This window comes from Terrapene carolina, unplaced genomic scaffold (assembly GCF_002925995.2).
Source record: "Terrapene carolina triunguis isolate 2854851 unplaced genomic scaffold, T_m_triunguis-2.0 Scaffold85, whole genome shotgun sequence".
In the NCBI taxonomy this organism is placed as follows: domain Eukaryota; kingdom Metazoa; phylum Chordata; order Testudines; family Emydidae; genus Terrapene; species Terrapene triunguis.
Genome location: NW_020664436.1, coordinates 43,929,614 through 43,956,425, shown reverse-complemented (window position 1 = coordinate 43,956,425; position 26,812 = coordinate 43,929,614). Strand labels below are relative to the sequence as shown.

Below are 26,812 nucleotides of genomic sequence, written 5' to 3'. Positions count from 1 at the left end.
TGCAATGTGCAGCCACAAAGCCTTTACTTAAAGGCTTCTATTGCAGGCTGACCTTTCTACTGAGGAACTGGGATCCACATCCTCCCAACTTTTGGGGTCCCAGCTTGGGTGACCAGATGTCCCAATTTTATAGGGACAGTCCCAATATTTGGAGCTTTGTCTTATATAGGCTCCTATTACCCCCCACCCCCTGTCCTGATTTTTCACAGTTGCTGTCTGGTCACCCTAGTCCCAGCCCACATAGGCATTTTCATCTCGGTCAGGCTTTAAAAGGTCCCAGTCCGTATATTGGCCTACCAGCTCGCACAATTTCATCCTGTTCCAAAACCTGAAAAAAACTGGCTAGCAGTAAAGGACTGCAAAAATCTACCCAACACCAGAGGCTAAATTCAGGCTTGGTGTAAAGGGATTCAACCGCAATGGAGGTTGAACTATGCTATTTCCCTATGGAATTGCACTTTGTTTTACTGGGTCTGAATTTGGTCCCAGATATTTAAGGCCTGATTCTCTTCTCACTTACATCAGCTTTACGTGTGGTAAGGCTATTGACTGCAATAGATTTACTCCAATTTACACTAGTATACGTGAAAAGAGATTACAGGTCAAAAGAGGTAGGGGTTTTTTTTTTTTTAAAAGGGAAGTGTACATTGTTTTCTGGGCATCTTATAAAAATCAGTCTACATAACTAGGTGCATAGCAACAAATGACACGTATCAAGAAACAGACAGATACCCTAAATTGTCTATGGCAGATTTTACTTATGCTGAGCTACTGTCTTGTGTGACTTTCAGACAAAGCATCTGGTTTTATTTGAGTCAATTTCCAAAATGTCATACTGACTTCTTCCTTGATTTCTTTTCTTGCTTAATATGTCTTCCTGGTAGCTTTTCAGATGTAATTCTTGAGGAAACAAACCACTGTACAAAGCCTTGTTATCATTATGCAGCTGCTGTTAATGCCTAAACATCTACCATCAAAAATCATTCACGCTGATATTGCATTCTGTGCCATAATGTCAGACAAGTACTGAGCAAGCTGTACTGTATCTTCCTTTCTGATGTCAAAAAGGTTTCGCTCCTGTTCTGTACTGCGAACAAAGATATAATCAATCTCCTTGTTAATAATATAAAATTCAACTGCATGGACAGTTTTAAGGAACAGTGTGGTTCTGAGGTGGAATATTATATTGCTCCCCTTAGAAAACTTGTCTTCTGTGTCACCATCCCATAAATTGTCAGCTGAATGCTGGTAAATGTCACTTAGTTATAGCTCCTCTAGGATCAACTAATATTTCATGCTTTTTCCTACCACATTATATTATCTGATGAAAGGATGCAAACTCTGCTATGTGTTTTGCTACCATACTGACATGTCTGAATTAAGCTGCAAGCTTACAGCAGCAGGGCCCTCATCTTCCATATGTGTTTGTACAATATTGGTTACATTGATGGTGCTCTAAAAATAATATTATAAATCAGTCCAAACTATGTGACCTTGCTCAGGCAAAACACTCTTTGGTGTCGATGGGAATTTTGCCTCTGGAAGGTCTGAACAAGGACCACAGGACAACAGTAATTAATATAGCACTTCACATTTGCAAATTGCTATACAAACATTAATTTCTCATGACAATGCTGAGAGTTGGGCAAGTGTGATGGTGTGCAGGGACACGACGTTGTCTTTAGGGAGCAAGAAGGTAAGCTCATCTCCCCCTCCCTTGGCACGGGGGGGAAGGACTTAAAAATGGGCTACTTGGGAGATTGGAGGGCGGGGGAGGGATGCCAGTGGGAATGGAGTCCACAACCAGAGTTGTAGAACTTGGCTGAAACTCTGGTGGAGGGAGTTTTCTGTTACTCTTTTTTACTTGGTTAACTTGATTTGATTTCTGGTTATAAACATTATCTTTAAATAAAAACCATGTTGACTGCTCCTGGGTTTGCTGTTTAATCGTTCTACCAACTTACACTAAGGATTACTATTCTAAGTTTGCAGGTGGGGAAGCGGAGGCAGAGGGCTAGGTGTCTTGCTCAAGGCCACACATCAAGTAAGTGATAGAGATTAGAATGTAGGAGCTCCTGATTTCCAGACCTGCACTCAGTCTACTAGACCACATAGTTTCTCCAGTTTGGCCCAATAATAATAATAATAACCCCACCCCAATCCTCATATACACATGGATATATAAAAAACTTACTGGCTTGCAAACTGCTGTACTGTGACAAATCTGAACTGTGCAGTGTAGGAAAATGTCATTGTAAGAGATGCCAACAAACTTGAACATCTGGATCCTAAACATTGCTTCTGCACCTCCACCATTCATTATTACTGACAGTGTTTCATCTTTGACAACTTGGGGGCAGCTATGTAGGATAAAAGATATAAAATAATTAGATCTCAAGGGTCAAAAATCTTTGGCATTCATCTGTGTTATATCAGACGCTAGAGGAGATTTAGCCAAACAGCAGTGTCAGTCTGATGGCTGGTCTTGTTTGTGCATCCCTCACATTACTCAAGGTTAGAGCTGGTCAGAAAAATGGTAGCAATATTTGATGACTAAAAATGTCTTTGCAACCAAAATAAAAAAAATTACAGAAAAAATTGTTTTGATACACATTTTTGAATTTTTATTGTTACAAAAATTTTAAAAAAAATGTAGAAAAAGCTTCAGATCTCTGGGTTTTCTATGCTCCCCTTCTCTCATCTCTAAAACTATTTTTCCCTACTTTCCCCCCCACTTTTCCAGTGGGAAAAAAGTAAGAAAATGTGAGTAAAAACCCCATTCTTCCACTTTTTACTCTCCTCCCCCTTTTCAAGTGCATAAAAGAGGGAAACACATAAAAGTAAGAGAAAAAGAAAAAATCTAAATGATTTTTTAAAAATTCAAAATGAATTGAAACATTTAATTGCATTTAAAAAGTTTTAATTGAAAAAATGCCTCAAGCCTAATAAAAATTGTTGCAGGTAGTTGGCTTCAATATAAACACCTTCACAATGTGAATGTATCAACCTCAGAGGGTAGGAGAATAAGGCACCTAAACTACAACCTTAATGATGCACAGCAGTGCCATTTTGAATTGAAATATTTTGGGTTTTGGCCAAAATATTTTGTTTTTTCAGGTATTAAAGTTTTTCAATGCAACATTGAAATTACCCAAGGATAGCCAAAACTTTTATTAAATATTTTGTTTAGTTGAAAACCCAGTTTTCCATTGAAAAACAGTTTTGATAGGCAATATTCAACTAGCACTAATGTGGGATTCTTTTTATTTGCCTTCTGGTTTCTGAGACATTAGGGTACACTTGAGTCATGTTTTAAAGCTTTTTTCTGCAACCATGAGGGCTAGAAACTTTCTTTTTTTTTAAATGATAGCAGAGTTTTTAACTTTGTCCCTTCACTTCAGGAACTGCAGTTTTAAGAAAAATACCAAATAGAGCAAGACTAACAATAAAATTGCAAAAGTTGGCAACACTGAGATTCCTGAAATGCAAACTATGAACTTTGAAATTTGAGTATTCACACCAGAACCTTGTTACTAAGAGTTGCTCTCATCCAGTCTAGGAACAGAACTAATAGCATGTGATCTACATGTCCTGTCAAAACTAAACAACACAATTTTAATTTCAAATATAAAATAATTGCATGAATGGCTTGCAAGCCAATCTGCAGATCAAGAATTATTTGTAGAAATGTAGAAAATCCTATATCCTATGCAGCAGACAGACCTAAATTTTGTGTGAAGGAGCCCAGAGTTGTGTTGTACTATCCTCCAACCTCGTTCCCCTCCAAGGCCTCTCCAACCACCACAGTGTTCCTTGATAGTGTTTCAGATAGAGAGTGAGAGAGAGAGTCATTTTATTTTACACTTCCTCCACGTATTTAATTTTCAGTGTGCTGTAGATTTTTGTATTGAAAATAAGTAAGTGCATTATATATATAGCTGTCAGGTTGTGTTAGGAGATAGTTGGGGCTTTCACCATTTCAGGAAGGCGTGGTTTTGTACCTAGGAGGCAGTTGAAACTTTTGGTAATGGGGAAAGGATATATCTCCTCTGTCCCTTCCCCATCTGAGAAGAGGCAAAAATACTTTAATGTGTGAGGAGAGGAGGGTTTGAATTCGTTATTCCCCATCCCAACAACGCATGACAGCAAATAGTTACCCCACTGCACCTTATCCCAGTATCTGCCATTCCACCCAACAATGGAAAATAAGCACATTATCTTGGTATTTCTGCTAAAATTATCATCAGTAAAAAAGCTAAGGTATTTAAACTGTTCTGAATCTTCACTGTCACCACCCCACAGAGATGAATTACAGAAGTTTATGCTACTTACGTTACAAGCTGTGTGCAGACTCAAGGCAGATCTCACATTATTGGTTTACATTACCTCACACTTGAAAAGTTTTTCCTTCCCAACTGTATGGTATAGTGTGACATTTTGGAGCCCACCCAGACTGGTAAGACTGTGTTTTGTTTTTATTTTTAAATGAAATCTTAGATTCTGGAATATAATTGCATGGGAATTTAAAATTATGTAACAATTTACATGTCTGCATAATCACATTATACACAGGGTCCAGCTAATGTATTTTTAGAATGATGTATCTACTATGTATGCTGGGATACAAACCTATCTTCTATAAAGGAATATTGAACAGCATGAGAAGGATCCTTTGTTGGTGTAGACCAGCAGTTTTCAAGTTGGATTATTAAATGACCTGGGACCTGCCAGAGGACAGAAAAAAATGAATCTGATAAGAATGTAGATTTCCATCTTCAACATATAATATTCTCACCATCTCTTAGGTGCTTGTGACAAGTTCAAAATACGTTAAGGATGAAACCAATAGTTAGATCAAATTGGTTACGCTATGTCATGATTCAAACTCTCCAACAGATGGTTGTGTTGTTGAGACCCCCTTGCATCCACTTGAAGCATTTCCACATCGACTTTCAAACTTCACTGAACTATGAGGGCGGCCAAGGAAATTATGTGTGTGTGGGGGGGAAAGGTGAGTAGAAGAAAAGTGGGAGACATAGAAGGACACACTGGAATGTCTTAATCCATCCTCACAGGTTCTCCAGTTTAACAGGCCTTCTCAGGTCCACCAGAATGAGAACTCCCCTCCCAAATGAAGTTCTCCAGAAGGAGCTATCTCCAGAGTGAAACTTGTCGCTCCTTCTTGAGACATCCCAAGCTGCAAGCATCCCCATCTCCATGATCCCCTGCCTGTAATAAGGGCTGGGACATGGTGGGAGGGGACAAGGTGACGGGGAGCTTTGCAGCTGAACAACGCTACCAGCTCCAGTCCTTTCTTCTGGCAGATTATTTCTCTGGTGAACTTGTGCCCATGATTCACTGTTGACGAAGGTCTGATAGACCCTTGGTCAGACTGGGCCTCTGTATGCTTTACAGCCACAAAAGGGTGGGGATAGATTATGGGGGCATTATACATAAAGGGGGGGGGATGTAGTTGTAAGCAGGGAGCATGGATGGTGAGGGGTATGGATGGGGGCGGATATGGCAAGGGGCTCAGAGGTTGTTGAAGGAGCTGGGGAGCAGAGCTGAGGAGCTAAGTTGAGTGGAGGAGCTCTTTGTTGACTCTCACCCCCGTCCCTTCTGCCCGCTGGTTCCTAGCGCTGCTGAAGAGACCAGTTCCCTGGCCCCAGCGGGCAGCCTTGCTCCCTAGTTCCATAGGCCTCTGTCCAACCACACCGTCCAAATCTATCCCAGCCAGAAAATTATTTTTTTCTTGCTACCCCTTTATTTTATTATCTGTTTTAAAGGATCAAAATAAATTATCATTAAAATGCCTAATGACTGAAATGTTTCCTTTCCTGTTTTGTGTACCTTCTCTCCCATGTTTGGTTAAATATCAGAAGGTCTCTCTTATACTCACTGTGAAGACCAATGGTTGTACAGATGCTTGCCTTCTCTTTCTAGGCACTGTACCTTCACCTGAAAGGGTTTAATCAAGGAATCAAGTGTATTAGGTACCATATTGACTTTGACAAAGATGTTATCCTCTAGGGTTAGAAAGGGAATGGTAGTCCACATATCCTCAAAATTTGGGTCCTTGTACAGCATCATTGAGACAGAAAAATTCCCATCTTCTGTGTTCAGTGTAATGGTTCTGTAAACAACAGTTCAGATCAATCAAGCAATTAAAGTGGCATACACATTATCATGAGTGTATACAAAAGTAAAGCTAAAACATTTTTAACTGCCATGGTTGAAGTGTTTAATAAAGTCTGCACTACAGAGAAGCAGCAAGGCGCCTAGTGATCAGGTGTAACCAGTTAGATTATCTACACTCAATGGCTTGACTCACCATGGGGCAGACCCTGTCCCACACCCTTTGGCTGCTTAACATCATGACAGTAGTGCTGGTTGGAAAATCTTTGACAGAACCATTTTCCATCAGAAAATGCATTTGACAATGTTGCAACATTCCATTTTGACATTTTCAGAATGAAACATTTCAATTTTCCATTTGGAAATGACTTTTCATTTCATTTTGTATTGTATTATAATGGCAAATAAAAATAATGGCAAAATGAAAACAAAATGAAATGATTTTTTTTCAGAATTTTCTTTCACTGAGAATTTTGAAGAGTTTATGGATTTCCTTCCTAATTAGAATGAAGACACAAAATCCTTCACAAAATGGAATTTGCATTCTGCCATACAGCTCTACTCTCCAGTGATGCAAAACAGCTATAAAGCCAATGGATCTGACTCACTAAGGATTTTCGCTAGCCAGGGGAATCCCCAGATGGGCTGAGCTGCTATACTGGTTCCTATGCCACTATCTTTCTCCTCAGTGCAATGGGGTGTATCTGGAGGAAAGCGGGTAAGCCCCAATTATCTCTGACTGCCACAATGATTCTTTGGGGCCACTGATAGCCAGGCGTAAGTTTGAGCAGCCTCTGATCTTCTTCAGTTTATGACAGAATCTGGTCCATCCCATGGTTGTCTCCGGGATCGGGTTAGCATAGGGGTGATTTAAAGCTACCTTTGCATCCACACTCCAATGGTCTTGCCCTGATAGGGTGACCAGATGTTCCAATTTTATAGGGACAGTCCCGATATTTGGGTCTTTTTCTTATATAGGCACCTATTACCCCTCACCCCTGTCCCAATTTTTAACACTATCTGGTCACTCTAGGCCCTGAAAACAGGTTAGTCAGATTTGGGGATCTGGGCCCATGTGCGCAGACTCCACAGTACTCTAGCTAAGACTCAAACCATGGCTATCATAGTATGAGCCAGGAAGGCCAAGCCAATATGAATTGTGAAAGTGTGTCTGAGCTAGAAATAATTCTTAGTGTCTCTTCCAGGGATTCCTCTATTTTTTCACACTAGTGTTTCTAGATTTTTCCCTTTTGCCTTCAGAGGTCCTCTTGTTTCAGGAAACAGAATCAGTTATTTCAAAATAACAAAAAACAGGCTGAAAGAGAACATTAGTAAAAAAGTATTCTGTTACCCAGGGTGGTGCTGGGGCCCTGTACTGCTGATGCTGCTGTCTTTCAGAAGACACACAAAACTGAGGCCCTAAGTGTGGAGCCTCTAATGCAGCAAAACACTCATTACAAGCTCAAGTCCGACTGAAGTCAATGGGACTTGAACACAAGTAAAAAATTTGCTATATGTTTAAGTGCTTTGCTGAACTGGGGTCCTCTCATGGTCATTTTTCACAAGAATAGGCTGTTAGCCCCAGTGTCCGTCCAGTTTCCATCTCTAGTATTTAGGGGTGAAGTGATTAATCTAGGCCCAGATCTACTTACACGCTGGGGTTACCCTGACAGCTGGGAGTGTGTTTATGCATGCCAGCTGACTCAGTCATGCCTCCCATCTGTTGCTGGTACTTCCCCTATCTTGGCTGACATTGTACCTTGTGGCCCCAGAATTCATTTCTTCTTCTCTGAGTTCTGGGCTGGGAGCAGATGGGTGACCAGCAGCAATCAGCTGTGCACCATGATGCCAGTAGCATACTGAAGCAATGATTCAAGAGCTCCTCCATCGGTGAGTCCTAGATCGCCAAAATCCCAATTAATTTAGTAATGATTTGTATTACTGTAGTACCCAGAGGCTCCATTGTATGGACATAAAGAAAGACAGCCCCAGCTCTGAAGAGCTTACTGTGTGAAACAGACAAGACAAAGGAAGTATTATTAGTTCCATATTTTAGTTTAACAGGTGGGCAGCTGAGGCACAGAGAGATTAAGTATATCACCCAGGAAGTCCATTACAGAGCCTGGGACTGGACAGAAATCTCCGAGTCCCAGTCCAATCTCCTAGCCAAAAGAGCGTCCTTCCTCTCAGTAAATGTGTCCCAGCCAATAGTACACTATATTATGCAGCCTACAAAAGATTGGCTCTGGTTCTTCTGGATGAAACAAGCTATGTGAAACTAGACAAATGAGAAGTGTGTACAGCTTCTGGCTTAATTTGCCTTTGTTCTCAATGGAGCTTTATGCAGGGCAATTTAATAGTACAAGCTAGAAAACAAAAACAAAAGGAGTTACCTGATGTCAACACTGATTTTATTCTCTCCATTAGGCTGTTGTACCATGTAATTAACAGGGTATCGGCAAGCAAATGTGATATTGATAAAGGTCCTTGTAATTATATCAGAGAAATTGCTTTGTATAGTGTTGATGAAAACAATGTGTGCACCATCAGAAGCCTGAAAGATAATACAAAATATAGAGAGTTGTTGCTATTTCTGTATAAAGAGCCTAAGTTGCATAATATGCTGAATACTTAGGGATGCATGTATCACTGTACATTCTGGAACTCCATTAAAAGTAATTATTATTATTATTAGTTAATTAAGTTTATGGCACAGTACAAACAGACACCACTCGATAGCTCCTGCCCAGAAGACCTTACAATCTAAAGGTATGGTCCTGCCTCTGCATTCAGATATGGTAGTAGGTGTGTGGTAATGGATATGCAGGACTTGGAGACATGATTGTCATCATACAAGGAGACCCAGTAATAGACTTGTAAAAGACAAATGTGCAGATGGAGTCATGGCAAGCTGTGTATAGACATATGATAAAGAATGTTCATGGAGGTGGAGCGCTAGGCGTGTGTGAAGATATTGTAATGCCTGGAAGCAAACCAAGATTGTAAGCACGGGAGTGCATGTGCTCCCAGAGGCAAATTAATGAGCATGGAGGTTCCCATGCATTTTCCTAATACAATTCTGTTGATGTCTAAGGGGTTGCATGGGATTTGATTCATGGCAGAATTTGGCATTTTATTATTGCTGGGGCTTTCCAACCTAAACTGCATATGTACAGCAAATCTTTGCAATTGCCTGTAATAAGACCTGCTCAGATGCACCTCTGGCAATATGAGCTTTTTGATCAGTGACAGTTAATGTCTGACAGGGAAGTTATATTTTAACACATTAAGCGTTAGTAATATTTTTACTAGTGAGCCCACATTACTAATATTAATAATTCAGACAACATGTATGATTGGTGTTAGTGCTACAGTGTTCTAGGAACTCTTTGTGGCCGCATCAGTCTTGCTGAATGTCTGAGAGAATAACAAGAAACTACGACTGAGTAGCAGCAATGGAACATACAGAGAAAATACCAAATTCTTTGATTCAGAGTTAAACATTTGAGTTATTCTGCAGTTGTAATCTACCACAGCTGTAGCACACAGAGAAACAAACATGCTATTCAAAGGAAGTAATACAACTACTTCACAACAACAGCATTTTGTGCATATTACCATTCTAGTCCCACAGTCTGTGAAATTGGTTATAATGCTGAATACGTAGAAGCTTCCTGTCTCAGTGCCATGGCATTCTGGGTCATTGAGGTGTAAATCAGAGATCTGGAATGAAATCATCATTTTTTGTACAGTTTATCACACTTTTAGCACCAGTTTATTTCCTCACTACCTAATCCATACAATATTCTGGGTTTTAAGACCTAATGTTTCACCATCAAATAGTAAAACAAAGAGGACACTATTAATCTTAACTACTCAGAGTAAAAAACAAAAACAACCCTCCCTCCCCTCCCCACAACCAGATGACCAGACTCTTTAGAAAAAAGAGCCTGATTCTGTTCTCACACCAACGCAGGTGAGATCAACATCAGGGTCTAAAATACTATGGGCCAAATTATGGCTCTGAGGACCCGTGAAGCACACGACTTTCAGCATGTTACAGTGTGACTGTGTAATGCTTTCAGGGTGCTGGGGGAGAGAGAGCTGAGCAGCAGCAGTTATTATATCTGTCCTAAAGGTGGGGCAAGTGTTCCCTCAGCATTGCTCTGCCGGCCCAGGGTCCCGATCCAGCATTGCTCTGACGACCCAGGGCCATGACCACAATCTCTCTGGGGTGTACAGCACTGCAGGAAGTCAGGCAGTAGCATTGTGGCTGTTTCCCACAATGTTGTACTGGAGAGCTGTGGAGGATCCGTTTCTTGTGTTTTCTCCTCTCTAATCTTCCACCCCCGTCCAGGGCAGGCATAACAAAACCCTGCGAGTTTGATTTAGATGACTCCGATATAAACTTTGCTCCTTTTTTGTTATTGCTTGTGCTGCCAACACTGCTTTCTAATGTAATGCCAGCATGCTTGACTTTTCATGGCAATTTGTGTTGTCAGCTGAAGGCAGGCGGGTAAGTCTCACAGGTCTCATAGCAGCTCCAGGAAAATGGTGGCAAAGAATACAGCAAGACATTACCATACATATCTTCTTTTCACACCTCTCTGCCTCCCCCATTCCAGTCACTAAGTAGACCAATCCATCAACAAGCAATAAAAAACAACAAACGTGAACAGAGTTCTTGTAATAACTCAGCAAATTATGCAGTACACTGAAAATATCTTAACTGCCATCAAATTTCCCCTCTAGTGTAGCTGAAAAATGCAAGCATTCTGCCTGAATAATGATGAAAGGGACTCTTTAAAATGGTAACCTGAACCTTAAGGAAATGTCTCTCTCATGCGATACAGGACATAATGTTAAGTACTTGATGGTTTATGTAAAAGCTTAAGGGAACAGCTACATGACATATCTCTGTGCATAAGCTGCATGCAAAGCAGAACTTCACTCTGTTAAAAATATTGATAGACACACAATAGGGCCAAGTGTTCATTTCAAGCTCTCTTGTTTCTGAGTGTTTGTGACATTTGATCGTAGGGCATGCCCCCACCAAAGTACACAGTGAATCAGCAATAAAATCCCTGGATTGCAAACTGTTGAAACCCCGGGAAAGAAATATGCTCTCTTGCTAGAGGGAACAGTCAGAAACTCCTGCCAATCCCTCCTGACATTTCAGGAATCACAATTTGAAAAGAGAAATAATTGCTCTTTCTGGCAAGAGCCATACAGACAAACTTTCCACTTTTGTCTTCACTGGAGATGGGCTGTCTATACCTGTGGAGGATCTGGCTTATTATACTTTATTAAGGCCCCTTAACTAAGTCAAATAAAATGTATTTAAAGGGGCTTAATACTTGAATGCAATTTCACAAATTTTGGTCTAATCTGCACTGTCCCTTCCATGCAGGTGTCTACCTGGACCATAGTGTCCACCCATGGGATATTACAACTTAATATCTGATTGAGTCAAGGGGGAAAAGTACTAGGAGGAATCAAGGAGAAAAAGGCTCATTGTTTCCTCTTGGTCACTGCTAGATTATATAGCTTATAGGGTCACATATGGTGCATGGGTGGATTGTGTTGACCTCAACAGTAGCCATGATGATAGAATTTGGACCATCATTTGTTGTCTATCCAAATTCAGGAGCTTGCAAAATATCATGAGGATATGAACTACAGGTATGAATAATAGTCACTGAGATCAGAGGAAACCATATTGCATACTGGAAAAAAAGTTACCATATGTGAACACAGTATTTTTTTTTAAAAAGTATCTGAGCTGTTTAACATATGAGAGTACTTACTAGGATTGGAGGGTTCTTTGTTAGAAAGAATTTACTTGGAATCTCCACCTCAATCAGGTCTTTGGTACAGATGATGGTTTCATTGATTTCTGTATGAACATTAAAGTTGCTGCATGTTAAAGGGCGAGGACTTTCACCATTAAATTAGATCAAACAAATTATCTACCTTGGTTTTTCTATATCACAGCAATGGGCATGAAACAAGTACCTTGGACATGAATGGCATGTTGCACAGATCTGAGTACCAAGTTGTATGCATTTAGTACTCTGAGTGGCAAAAATTAATTCTTCAAGGAAATTTTTTTTATATCAGTTACTTTCTAATAGCTACATCCTCATTTTACTGTTGCCCCCACCTGCATTTAAAGTATAATAAGAAATGACTTTGCCTCTGTAAGGAATGTTATTTCTTCCTTTTCCTGTAGCTAAACGCTCCTAGCTGCCTTGCTGAGCTCTGCAAGTAGACAAGACTCCAGCTTATTTGTCCAGTTGGCATTCGTTGAAGTGGGATTTTTCCTCCAAAACTGTGGCGCATGTTGACACTGAAGCCTCATCTGGGTTGAGGATTTGTCAGCTACCTCAGTGCAAATGGCTACGTTCCTAGTCTACACTAGTGGCTTGTGTTGGTGCCAGCTAAATAACTAGAAAAGGATCCTAGAGAGAAAGGAGGAGCCATTTGTTAGGGTGCTGGCATGAGGCCTGAGTGATTTCTCTGGCCCACCACAAACTTCCTGTGTGATCCTTGGCAAGTCACAGTCTGTCTGCGGCTCAGTTCCCGATCTGTAAAATGGGGACAATAGCACTTCCCTACCTCACAGGGGCATTTTAAGGCTAAGTATTTAAAGATTGTGAGGCACTCAGATACTGTGGTGATGGGGTCTGTATTAATATCACAGATAGTTATGGCCTCAGAGCAGGTTCATTGAAAGGCTTTTAAACCTGAGCAACTGAGCCTAGGCCAATTTATGGTTTCAATGCACAGTCAAATGAAACCTGGCAATTTCATCTGTTTTGTTTTAAGATTTTGGGTTCAGTTACACCACTAATTGCATATGAATTGCTGTACAATGCATGATGCAAGGTAAAACTCTTTTATAGGCCAGGTGTAATCCTTATGAAAGATCTTATGATTTAGCTATGTGGCTATTATGTTTGCTTTCTAGTCTTGGAGATTAACTATTTCCCAAAGTGCTATTCTTTAGACATATGTAGATATCATGGACAGGTACCATCTATTTCTCCACAGTGAATTGCTTAATGTAGTATGGTGGATGGAACATGAAGCTTGAAGGCATTTTATGTAAGTGAAGTAAAGCTATGTAGCCTGACCCAAGATGACTCTGCATCCAGTATGTATTTAACAAAAAGCCATACTGCTTAAAGCTGAGTAATAGATTCCATGGTTGAAACTTCTTCAATGACAATACATACAAAGAACAAAAAAATGCTATAATAAAAATCAGGGAACAAGCACAGCTGAGCAAAAATCAGAATACCATCTCATCCCATAGGAAATTCTGATATTTTGACATTCAAATCCTGACCAAAAAAATCAAAATATTAACATTTTTTGAAGAACAGAAAGTTCTGAAAAATTTCCGTTCAGAAATGTCAAAACAAAATATTGACATTCCTTAATCAAAACATTTTGTTTTGAATAAGTATGACATTAAACTGCCTTTGCCTAAGGTGCCATGGTGGCTCCCAGGGGTTGTAGTTCAGGCACTTCATACCCTCATTCTTTTCTATGGACTGGGCTCCTGGCTGGACTATATCTCCCATGATGCATTGTAGACCTGTGACTTCCATGATGCACCACACAGTTCAGTCATACAAGAGACTGTGGTACATAATGAGAGAGGTAGTCTGGCCAAAGAACCTGGCCCACAGGAGAGAATGGGAGCATGAAGCACCTGACCTACAACTCCCATGAGGCATGGTGTCAACTTAGGCAAATACAATTTAATGTCAAACTGACTTGAAACAAAATGTTTTGATTAAATTTAACAAACTGAAATAATTCAATTAAGGTTGAAACTTCCCAAAATGAAATTTTATTTCCATTTTTCCAACGGAAAAATGAAAGATTTCAGCAAAATTGAAATTTTCCCTTGTAAAATTTTGATTTTGCAGAAAGTAAATTTTCTATTGAAAATAATTTTGACAGGAAATTCCTGACCAGCTCTAGGAACAAGTCTATGGTTGCAACTCAGTTATCAGTTTACACAGTTATGCCCAGGGACTTCAGGAAACACAGCATGATGTGTGTGGTTTTGCATGCCATATGGTACAAGGCATAGACAAGTTGAGCATCTATTAGTTTTATTTTTAAGACAAAATTCTCTTCTTTGGGCCACACTATGATTCTCTTATCCAACGTGCAGATTTCTTTTGTATACTCTGCATTGTTCTAGGTACAGAATCAGTATAAAATATGCTTTAGAGAGCCATACTTTGAATTGGATAGGAACATTTTGCTTTTAGTGTTAGTGTAATATACATTCCTTTTGGAAAAATAATCTGTCATTTGTAGAGACACTTACATAGTATACATTTTGTTGTGCATTCATGCCAGTCTTTGTATTATACTGGAGAATCTTTAGAATGCAAATTATTAATACAACAGATAGTAATGTCCCAGTGAGTCAAAGCTTACTTTGGAACCTTTAATCCATGGTTTCTGGTTGTTGTAAATCATCATGTCTCTATCAAAACCTCTCATGTTAAGACCTAATTTAGCAATTCCCTCATTCACAGATCACTGGACCAATAAGCCACAAAGGTCATGTCAGAGTTCTTAAGGATCATTTAAATAATAAACCAACACAACTTCTTTCTCTCTGGTACTAAAAGGGATACAACAAATCTTTTATACATGATGGCAAAAGACCTGCTGCACTACAACATTTCTATTATTTTTGCTTTTTCTTTAACAGAACCAATTTTTTTTTAAATTATACAGTAAATTTTCTGTGGGCTTGAGAAATTTTCATCCTGGATTAATTTTCGGGACAAAAGTCCTCCTTTTCCTCTCTCTCTCTCAGACACACACACTTCTTAATATATTAAATACATTAAAATAATAATAATGGACCAAATCCTGAAGTTCTTACTCAGGAAAAATTCCTGTTGACTTAAATGGGAGTTTGCCCAGGAACTAGGCATTGGCTTACACTGAGCCGAGGTGTTTGTTCATGCTGTTTAATGCAAGACCAGTGATCAATAAGTTACCATCATCTATGATTTGACCAGGGATAAGAACCTTGATTTATGTATAACAGACATGTTAAGATGAGTCTGCAAAGCTAATGTTGTTCCAGCTGGTTCTGAATAGGTACTTGGCTCAGACCCAAGAGAGAAATGAGGAGGAAGAATGGCCTTGGGTTTTGTTACTGACTCCAAATTTGGAGTTGGGTGCTTATGCACTAATCTCAGGATGGAATTTATATTGTAAATAATCCATAAAAGCTCTTTCTGAGTTTCTCAGTTTCGTCATTGTGGTGATGCTGGAGATACTAAAACTGATACTCCTTGGTGACATCAGTGTCCACCTTTGATAATGATTCTTCTGGGTTGAGTTCCTGGCTACCATGACCACAGAGTTCTCACAGGTTGTTGATGTCTTCACCCATATAGTTGGCCACACTCTGGATCTAGTGTTTGGAATGCAGATTGGAGAGGTAACGATGACAAGCTTATCGTGGACTGATAAGGTTTGAGGTTGGGGCAGTCTTAGCTCATTAGAGTGAGACATATTTTGATGGACTGCCCAAGGAGTCAGCCAGAACCAGAACCATTTCAGAAGGCTCTGAGGAAGTGTACTCTTACCTAATGGCTTCTTGGCACTGCTGGTAGGGTGGCTATTATGAATATCTTTGTCCATGATTATTGATACAGTGGCTCTTAAACACTCTTCCCTCTCACAGCTCACTGCAGTCCAGGTGACGCAAGAAGGAAGACAGCTAAAGTGCTAGCGGTAGAAGTCCTGATCTGAGTTTAACTGATTGTGACATAAAAAAGATTATGAAATCTTACGCCCTCGCTGTGTGGGAATCAGTGAAAGGTTTATTTGCCGCTTTTAGTGCATATTTGAAGTCATAACCAGCAAGTGATAGAGAGCTTGATTAATCCAGGAGGCCTCTGCGTGGTTACAGAATTTACTTTTTTCTCGCAATGACGAATATTTAAGTTACTTTGTGAGTAAAAATCAGAATGGAGCTTGCTGTGTCCATGCGGTCAGAGGAGTTAGGGAACACACACTCAGTCAGTTTCTACCAGTGTTACTTGCTAGAATTTTGGAGATGGATGGAGGACTTCAGGCCACTATCTGTGAACTAGATGCATGTCCCACCTGGCTGGCTAAGGCCAGCAGGAGAGATAGTGACTCAGTTTGGTGGACACTGTCAACCGACAATCTTGTTGACTAAAGACTGGCATTAATTCTCCTGTCTTTAGGAAAGATTATTGAGGTGGTGGTTGCAGAGCAGGTATGGAAATATTTGATGTCTTTATATTCCCTTGCTCCTGCTCAATCTGTATTTAGACTTGGGTATGGGACAGAAACTGCTGTATTAGCACTTGTTGATGATTGGCTGCTCCTGGCTGTGGATGAAGACAATGAGCCTGACCAGAGTTGGTGTAAGTCAGTGCCACCAGCTGAAGGTCTGACCCAACAATGCCCTAGTTAGATTTGCCAGTTGCCTTTGATACGGTTGATCACATGGTGTTGCTTACAAAGATGCAGTCCTTAGTGGGAGTGGATGCCTTGAACTCCTCCTGTGGAAGTATGCAGAGGATGATTATGGGCAATTATTCATCCATCTCAGTGGCTCTCTCATGTGGGGCACTATAGCCATAATTGCCAACATTTGCCATGCCAGGACACTCCCCCATCCCCTTTCCATTTAGCAATATGGGAAGGACAGGGCAAGTCATGATCCTCAGGATGAAAACTCCTCTGCTAGAGAAGGAATCTACTCTCTCACTCCTCCTTCAATGTATGTATGAAGCCAGTAGGCAGGTTAGTATGGAAATACTGGTTATGGTGTCTATAGCATGCAGATGATCCCCAGCTGTGTATCCTCATGGTCAGTCCTGCTGGTGAAGTGGAACAGTTGACCTAATGCTACTGGAGATTGTGGCTTGGATGAGGACTAGCTGCCTCAGGCTGTTTCAGGTAAGAGAGATAACTTTGCTAGGGCTGGAGCAAGCAATAGAAAAAAAAATAGAATTTTCGCTATCATCATCCTTCACTGAAGTTTTGTGTACTTGTGAATCAGATGTACAACATAGACTCAAGGCTGCTGCTGGATACGCAGGTAGCAGTCATGTCAATAAGCACACTCTCTCATTTGCACTAGATATGGCGAGGAAAACATTGTATTTAGGATGTGGCCCTTGCAATTGTCTGTCCCAGCCTTTCTTACCTGTCTGTTTGAAAGGATACAGGGAGGATTATTTGCTAAGCTTGTAGAGGTGCTATAAAGACACTCTCAGCTCTCATTTAGCATGCTTGCAGTTGAGTCACTCCTCTTGTACAAACTACCAATTCATGTCAGCTGCAGCTAGTTTATTCCACCTCAGTACAAACATTTAATTCTGTCTGCCAGTTAAGGCTGGCACAATAAGCTACAAATATTTTTTCCATATTGCAGACAGCGAGTCCTTCAAGTTTTATGAGCAGTTCTTGCTTCAGTTGAAGCTGCTCATGAGCAACCTTTTGTGCTAATTGTCTTCCAAAATGTCACAGTGGTTATTGGTTTTTAATTTACATTCTGGAATGACTCATTAGCTGTGGGTACTTTCCACAGGCAGCTGATATTTATGAGGGGTCTAATTTCTGTATATAGTTGCTACCAGAGAGCATATCTAATTTAGAATAGCTCCTATTTCCAACAAGCTGAAGCAGGCGGGGGGGGGGGGGAAGAGAGAGGATAAGGAGATCCGAGAAGCAGTTTTCCTTTCCTCCCTCCTTTCCAATAAACTGTCTCCTTTAGTCTCCATTTCTTAGCATCTCAGTTAGTGTTCCTTTTGGACTGAGGCCTAAGACTGCTTGCAGGAACCAAGGTATCAAACCATATATGTCCATGGTTTAGCAAAATGGAAGGCTGGGATTTTCAAAGGAGCCCATGGGCGTTAGGTGCCTAACACCCATTGAAATCTCAGCTAAAGTTAAGGGGAATTAGAAAATAAATGTGAAAACAGAATTATCAAAACTTGACTCCTGTTTCATTAAAGGATCAAAGAAGATGGTGTGTGTCTCCCTGGCTGTGATCTGTGATTTCACAGGGGAACACTGGGAGAAGAGATGTCCTGAGCCCACAGCAATCATCTTGTAAAAGAAACTTGTGCATGTTCTAATACTTCGCACTTTTGTAGCAGCTTCTGAGGACCTGAAACAGGGGCAGCTCTAGCTTTTTTGCCACCCCAAGCACAGCAGGCAGACTGCCTTCGGTGGCATGCCTGCGGAAGGTCCCTGGTCCCGTGGATTCGGTGGCATGCCTGCGGGAGGTCCGCCGGTCCCGCAGCTTCAGCGTACCCATCGCCGAATTGCTGCTGAATCTGCGGGACCGGCAGACCTCCCACAGGCGTACCGCCGAAGGCTCCCTCACTGCCGCCCTCGCAGGGACCGGCAGGCTGCCCCCCGTGGCTTGCCGCCCCAGGCACACGCTTGGAGCGCTGGTGCCTGGAGCTGCCGCTGACGTGAAAGTACTCTGAGCTAAGTCTCAAAATGCCTGTAACTGAGCTGGGCACCTCCAGTTCTCCCCCTCATGTCCTATGGTCATGCTACAAACAGCCTGCCTAAGTTTCTGCTCTTGGACTGTTCAACACTTTTATCCATTCCTGTTCCTTCTTTATTAAATTAACAGACATTCAAAATAAAATTTTCCAGGCTATCCAAAAATAAACAAAGGTTTCTCTTCCTCCTCCCAGGCCTTCCCTGCTTCAGCAGACTACTCCCAGCCCTTACCTGGCTGGAGTTTCAGTCCTAACTTCCAGGACTCTTCGCTAGAGCCTGCTCATGCCTAGCAGTCTGTAATTCCTGAGCATTCCCCCCTTCTTTGCAGCCTCTTTTTTTTTTCCAATTTCTATTGTACGAAAATAGAGTCATGGTTTGCTGCAAACCAAGGGCATAGCATTTTCTGGGGGTATTCCATGGGCCTTTGCTTCACTGGGATAGTTTTTCCAGGCAACCTCGTACTATTTTAAAATTGCTGTCCTCCAGCATGGACCCAGCAATTCTTCACAACACTATGGTGATAAGTGCAAGTACGCACAGGCTGCTTGGACTGTATTACAGCCCTCAGAGCCAGATGAATTCTGCATTGGACTTTACCCCTCACACCACTGAGCAGATGATAAAGGAGCAGGACAATGTTCTAGAGCAGCTGCTCCTAGGGCAGCAGGAGGACACTCTGTGGTGGTGGTGACAGCAGGATGAGGAGAGGGGACAGGATGATATGGAGCTGTTGGAACAAGATTCTGATAGGTGTTCCTGGATCACCTACACAGCATTCAGCATCATTGCTGGGCCTGGAAAACCAGTGTGGATTAGTGGGAGAGGATCATTCTGCAGACCTGGGATGACCTGCAGAGGTGAGAGAACTTCAGGATGGAGACGGGTACCTTTATTGAGATCTGTGCAGAACTGACCTTGGAGTTTCAGCAACAACATACAACATGTGGGGCCCCATACCCATGGAGAAACAGGTCACCATTGCCATCTGGAAGCTGGCCACCCCAGAATGTTACCAAGCTGTAGCCGACCAATTCAGCCTGGGGAGATCAACTGTTGGGGCCATTCTGATGCAGGCTGCTATGCCATTGATTAGATGCTGTCTAAGCAAGTCATGAAGCTGGGTAATGCTCAGATTATTATTGATGGCTTTGAATGCATGCGGGGCCCAAACTGTACTGAGGCAACTGATGTAACCCATGTACCTAGCATTTGCCACCCCTATCCGCTGCGGCCCCACTAGGACACTGAATTTACCTACAGAAAGGGGTAGTTCTCCATGGTGCCCCAAGGACTAATTGACCACTGTGAGAGGTTTACAGATATAAATGCAGTGAGATCAAGGAGGGCTCATAATGCGAGAATCTTTCAGAACTCAGTTCTATTTAGAGATATGGAGAAAGGACTGTTTGCCCCCCTGGAGCACAGTGGTTGATCAGGCTATTCTGGGAGACCCGGCTTACGATGCCCTGGCTAATGAAGCCACACACAGGCTGCTTGGACAGATGGAAGGAACATTTTAACTTTCAGCTGAGTAGCTGCAGAATGGTAGTGGAGTGTGTATTGAGCTGTTTGAAAGACAGATGGTGCAGTTTTGGAATAGTTTGGAAGCAGCAACAAAAATGTTCCAACCATTATAATTGTACGTTGTATTTTTCACTATACTTGTGAGAGGAGGGGGAAAGCTTTACTGATGGGTTGGAGGCTGAGGTGCCGAGACTTGCTTGGAGATTCAAGCAGCCAGCAAGGCGTCCCACAGAGAACATAAACATCTGTGTGAATGCAATCAGGAATGCCAACTGTTTATATTTTGAGTCTGATGCCCAAACATGTTAGACCATGGATGGGAAGAGGTGTTTGTTGGGATGCACACATTGCAAGCACTGGGGTATTGCGTGTAGGTGGTTGGAGTTTTATCTTTCCCTATCTGCTTTTGTAAAACATTTCAGCTTGATTTAAACAATTGTCTGTGTTAAATGTAATGACGACTCTCAATGGATGTACTGTGAACAGTTTTATTGTGAAACAACAATAAAAAACAATGAGCAAGTTTTAATAAAGGCAATGGAAAAATAATATACTTGTGTTTGGAAATACATTTAACAAACAGATCTTCTTAAGTAACCAACTATATACAAACCATTAATTACTCCCACAGTGCGAACACAATTCAAAGTGCAACAGTCACAATATTCCAAGTATAACCAAATGGGGGATGAGTAGGGAGAGAGGGAAAGGGAGTTAAAGGCCAACATAGCCCTTGCCTCCAGCTCCTCTTGTCCACATGGGTTCTGGGGTTGAGCACCACAGTTCAAAATTCTCAGGCAGATTGCAGGGCTCAAAAGGGCTGGTCTCCCAGATGCAGATGTTCTCGGTGGCCAGAGGGTGAATCTGGGAACACTGCTGTTGGAATGCAGATGTTAGGAGTTGCTGCTGGTCCCAGTAGCCACCATTCTTCAAGGGCTGAAGGAGATGGCTGGAACCCAAATTATGGGACTGCAGGGCCTGCTGGCCTAGCTGAATCACGTTTTGCCGGAGGGCAATCTGACTCGGGATAGCATCCGTGAACTGCCTCAGCATCTCGTCTTTTTCCACGCTCTCCTTCACTTGGGACAGCTGCATTTTTTTCTCCCTCTGGATTCTCATGTACAGCCTCCACCTCTCAGCCAGCCTGGTTTTCCCCTATGACTCTGCCACGAGTTCAGCAAACATCTCATCCCGAGTCCTCCTTTTCCCCTCCCTCAGGTTGGCCAGCCTGTCAGCATGAGATAGAGGCCCTTCCTTGGCAGTCTGTCGCAGGTGCTGTGGCTGTAGGGAAAAAACCCAGTTGCTTATTGTTCATATCCCAGAGAAGTCATGATAGCTTTTATTCATATGGATATGCCTCCTTGAGACTCTTCCCATTCTTGGGGGCACCTCTGCGATGGTAAGTGGTCTGCATGTACGGACGGTGCTGGGTGCATTTGCACTTCAGTCTACTGTGTCTGCTTTCATGCTGGTAGGGGTGGCTTGATCGGAGCTACGTTCCAGATTTTTGCAGTTTTGTTTGTGCTATGGTGTTGGAGGTGTAAAGAGGGGACTATGGGGGGGGGGCAAGCTGAATAGTAATCCCTTCTATATCCCCTTTAGGCCATCCTGACTCTTGGTGACATTTCACAGAGGCGGATGATCAGGAGGCAGAGAATGGTCTTATTCAAAAAGGCAAAAGGGAGACCAGCAAGATATGCTGTGAAGTTAGTCACCAAGTTTTTCACCCCCCAAAAGCGCTGGAGGAGTGGAAGGGTTTGCAAGCTAGTTCTGCTAGATCTCCCCTGCAGACATGGAGAAACTGCTGGGGAAAATAGAGTCATGCAATCGTTGTCAGCCAGAATGCATGTTATGGGGCATTTGTACTTCAGTGGGCAGCAGCATTGTTTGTGCCTTGAGCAGACATGCAACGTGCACTCATACCTAAGGCTAAGATTGTGTCATGGAGATCACAGAATCCGCAGCCCCGCCCCCGCAGCTCCCAGCCCCTCCCCTGGTGGGCAGACCCCCGCAGCTGCCTAGCCACGACAGGGGGACCCTGCAGCTACCAGCTGCCCAGGGGCAAGGGAACTTTGCAGAAGTCCAGCCCCGCAGGCAGGGGGACCCCAGAGCTCCCATGCACTGCAGGGCCGGGGAACCCGGGAGCCCCAGCAGCAGTGAGTGCTGGAGCCGCCTCCCCCTTTTGTCAGGGATATTTTTAGTGAAAGTCGGGGACAGGTCATGGGCCGTGAATTTTTGTTTATTGCCCGTGACCTGTCCATGACTTTTACTAAAAATATCCGTGACATAAACTTAGCCTTACTCATACCTCATGTAAACTGTGCAAACGAACCACATTTCTCTTCCTGTAAGCACTGTCTCAATACACTGCTGAATTCTGCACAAATGAATGCTTTCGGTATTCGAATCTGCTGGGGGTGGGGTGTTAAGGGAGCAGGACTGAGACTGCACTATGCTGGTGGGTGCCATTTTGAAGCAGCACAAAGGAGGGTTTGGGGGAAGGCGGGAACTAGTAGCTCACATCTGCCAACAATAATAATAAATTTCGAAGATAGGTACTTACATGCCGAAGTTTCTTCCATAAGATTGGACTGTTCAGTCCAGGCCTGGCTTTCTGGCTGGGATTTGGGCTCAGCCTATTCAGGGCAGGAATCGGTCCATGGTGGGAGGTCAGGCCAGTGGCAGGCTTTCCAGCAGCTGTCGTCAGGGTCCTGAGTCCCAAAAAGATCTTGGCGGGCGGGGGCGGAGGTGCGGGGGACAGCTCCACTCCGGCATCCTCCAGCTTATCCTCTGATGGGTTGAGCCCATCATCCTTGGAGGGTGGGCGGGGGATTGTGCAAAAAATGGTACATAGCAATTGTGTGCACACGAATGAAAGGCGAAACCAATTCAAAGCGAACACTGTTCACTTTGCAAGAGGACTCCAGAGTTCCGAACAAATGTGGCATCAGTATGCAGTGATATGTTGCATCGTGTGTACGCAAGCATTTTCAGTAGGTGTAAGTACAGAGAAACTCCAAAACACCAGATTTACACTGAAGTGACTGATGGCAAAAGATGTCCCAAAGCCTTTAAACTTTTCCCAAGCCATCTGCTTCCTTAGAGAAATCTTTTTAGGAATAGTCTCCTCTGTGCCCTTACTTTTGACCTTGTGCTCAAGCTGTCGCTTCTATTCAGCTTCCGCCTCCAGTTGGGTCAGATTTCAGGTTGTTTCTCCTGTGAACATCTATCAGCACTTGCCCTGTTAACACCCTGCATTCCAAGTTCAGGTTATTTTAAATTAAGAGCAGGTTTATTTGAAAAAGTGAGACTCAAAAAATGAAAACTAAACTGAATAAAAACCATGACTAGGCTCTTCCTGTGCACAAGTGCGATGAACAGACCAGATATTGTAGTTACAATTTATTGATTAAGCTTTTTAATCCAGTTTAAAGCTTGCTTATCCCTCCTACCAGCAGCATTCTGTTGGGTGCATCATCTTTGTCAACTTCTTGTCAGATCTTCTTGGAAGAAGACCTTTAGAACCCGTTGTTTACATAGGTAGTTGGAGCTTTTTTCTCAGGTTCAACCATCTTCATTAACAGGTTGAACTGTTTATCATCTGTTTCTCTCAGAAGTCAATATGCAAGTAACAATTATACTTTGTATATTTCAGCATTTTTGGTTATGTTCATTATCCTTTGATATAAAATCTTCTCCTTCTCCTCCATGTTTGTATAGTGAGTATATCAGAGAGTATCAACCCATTAAAAAGATCTAGTCAAATGTGTTAACAACATTGCTCCCATTTCTAAAGTAGTACTGTCCTCCAGGTTGTTGCTTGAGCCAGTGTTTTCTCCACTTTTAGAGGAAATTTCATTAGTAATTGACTAGCTTCCTCAGTTCAAGAAGTCTTATAACCATTTTAAAATCAGTAAACTGAGGAACAGACAGCTTGTGAGATTTACTGAAAGTCACAGTGAGCTGTGGGGAGTTGGACCCACAAGCTCTGACTATTGTTCCATACTTTGACTAATACACTCCTCCTCAGGTTAAAAAGAGAGTCCAGATTGGCTTGTTTTATTGGTTACTTCCAGCTAGGATCTAGTAAAAAGAGCAGGATCTACCAAATATCCTGACTATAGTACACCAAATTTTCACCAAGTCCTCAGTAAAAGTGAATATTGCAAGAAAACAACAATTTTAGTCCAATTCTGCTTTCCTTGCCTCAGTTGTACATAGACATAACTCTACTGGGGCTGATACCACTTTCATCGATATACAGCTGAGTAATTCCACTGAAGTCACTATTATTTTAAAACCAGTGTGTGGTGAATCTGGCCCATTGACTTCACCTGAGTTACTTTTTACTGCGCACCAGAGTACTTAAGGCAGAATCATCCCATTGTTTCAGCGTTCCCTGGGTTTGTTTGGAAAAAGCCAGAGTCTGCCTGGTGCCAGTTTGTCAGCAAACCAGCCAGCAAAAAGCTGATTTATGACAGGAATAAGGGGTGCCAGGAAGCACTGTGAGCAACAGCAAGTGATGAATGGGCCCAAGACTGACTGTGCTAACATCCTCACACGACAGATTCTACAGATATAGGTTTGTTTGCTGCTGCCTACAACAAAGGCATGTAGGAGACATCATAATCTAATGGATGGGGTGCTGGACTGGACATCAGAAAGCCTGGGTACTATTCTCGGCTCTGCCATTGAGTGACTTTTGGCAAGTCGCTTGTCTGTGTCCCTTCCCGTTCTTTGTCCTGTCTGTAAGCTCTTTTGTCTCATTATGGGACTGACCAAAGCCCATTGAATCCAATGAAAAGTCTCCCATTAACTTCAGTAGGCTTTGGATCAGACGCTATGTGTTTGTACAGCTCCCAGCACAGTGGGGGGGCTGATCTCTTTTGGGGTTTCTAGGTGTGACTGTGATACAAATAAGAAATAATAATAATTATACACATTCCTTATTTACAATATCTTCTCTTCCACTTTCAAAAGGCTTGCTTTTTCAAACATTTTACCAACTCTTTTTTCTGCTGTGGAACTAGCACCCCTGGCTCTAGTTAACGGTAAATGTAACCAATTGAATAACTTTGTCGATTCGTTTTTTCATAGCTATACGGTTTCCTGAAACAGTCATGCCTGAACTGCTAGTCAGCAATAGACTCAAGGAGTTGACTTCTCCAGATGTAATCTAGAAAATGCTTATTCTTTATACCCTGGGATTGATGAGAGGTGATTTATAGCCACAAAAGCAGAAATACACTACAGTTTAGCAGGCGAGCCAGCAGAATAATCCCACTCTCTCAGTTCCATAGAACTGGAGGCCTTAAAATGAAGGATGGGAAGAGAGCAAATCTGGCCAGGTGACTTAGTTCTAGAATAGAGCTGGACTTGGGTTCAATTCCAGCTGACTACAATGAGTAGTGATATATTAATAGTAAACAAATTGGAATAAAAATCAAAACACTCCTTCAAGTAATCAGGTGTCACTCCCTCCCTTGGACTGAAATGTCATAAACCTACCAGCTCTGCAGGAGTCCAGGGAATCTTGCAGGGTAAATAAGACTGGAATTTCTAAGTTAAAAAACAAGCAGAGGAAAAAAAAATCCTTTCAGACCTTCTTTATACATTAGAAAGAAGCAAGAGGGTACAAGATCACTATACCCCCTTGCCATTTTTACAGGTCCCTTTTAACATGTTTTATAATACAGACATTTCAGTCTGAATACCAGGAGATGTTTACATGCAGTTTACTCAGAGCAATCCCATTCATTGAAACTGCTTAACGATGTGTAGCACAGGTTACATCTGTCAGACACCTCAGCGACATGCTGTGTAAAGAAAAGGATTAGGAACGCAGCATTGCTTAACAACTAGCTTACTGGAATGTTCCCGAGTGATTTCCCCAATGGCTTAGCAAAAAATAATGAATATTTCACAACAGTTAAAAAAAAGAAGGAAAAATGTTTTCATAAATATCATAATATATGCTGTTATTTCAGTTCCCTGGTAATTCAAAACAAATTTAGTATTTAAAAAAAGAGAGATTAAGAGAGAAATTTTAAGAGACAATCAACACATTTAATGCCAAAACATGATTTCAAAATAAAAGGCTGCTGACAGAGACGTGTAGTTCTTCAGGGACCAAAGGCACAATATGTTTCCTGCTGTGTTAAGGTACTGATAAGTTATCAGAGAGGAAAAATATATTGCACAATAAAATGAGAGGTAAGGCAGCAGCATGTGATATAAAAACCCAGAATGAGTAATCTGACTAGAAGAGATACCAGCCTCATATTTTATATGTGGCAGCATTAATGTTTTCCTTACACCTTTCCGCTCAGCAATTTGCTTTTAATTTTTCGTTAATCTTCACATGGTGCCTAATCAAACACCAGTTGAAGTCCCTGGATCAAGTGCTACAGGCATAACCACGAGAACGAAATGTTCTAATCTGGATTAGAAACAAAATCCAGAAGCTCTGATATTTCACAAAGTAAAAATATTGAATCCCAGTGGAGAAATGGTGTTACTGTTTGGTTAACGGTACATCAGTTTTGTAGTATGACAGGGAAAAAACAGATAAGCAAAAAAAAAAATATTCCTTTCTTTAAATTTAATT

General features: G+C 41.8%; 1 protein-coding gene across 1 annotated transcript in view; it reads right to left on the bottom strand.

The window, feature by feature from the left end:
- Window positions 1–26,812, bottom strand: part of LOC112120677 (alpha-tectorin-like) — a 32,372-nt gene that overhangs the window by 4,690 nt on the left and 870 nt on the right. The window contains exons 2-8 of the mRNA XM_029911047.1: window positions 25,714–25,764; window positions 11,943–12,031; window positions 9,754–9,858; window positions 8,529–8,689; window positions 5,998–6,133; window positions 4,630–4,724; window positions 2,195–2,360 (exon numbers count right to left, since the gene is read on the bottom strand). Of these exons, the coding sequence (XP_029766907.1) occupies window positions 2,195–2,360; window positions 4,630–4,724; window positions 5,998–6,133; window positions 8,529–8,689; window positions 9,754–9,858; window positions 11,943–12,031; window positions 25,714–25,764 (803 nt within the window). The remainder of the gene's footprint in view (window positions 1–2,194; window positions 2,361–4,629; window positions 4,725–5,997; window positions 6,134–8,528; window positions 8,690–9,753; window positions 9,859–11,942; window positions 12,032–25,713; window positions 25,765–26,812) is intronic.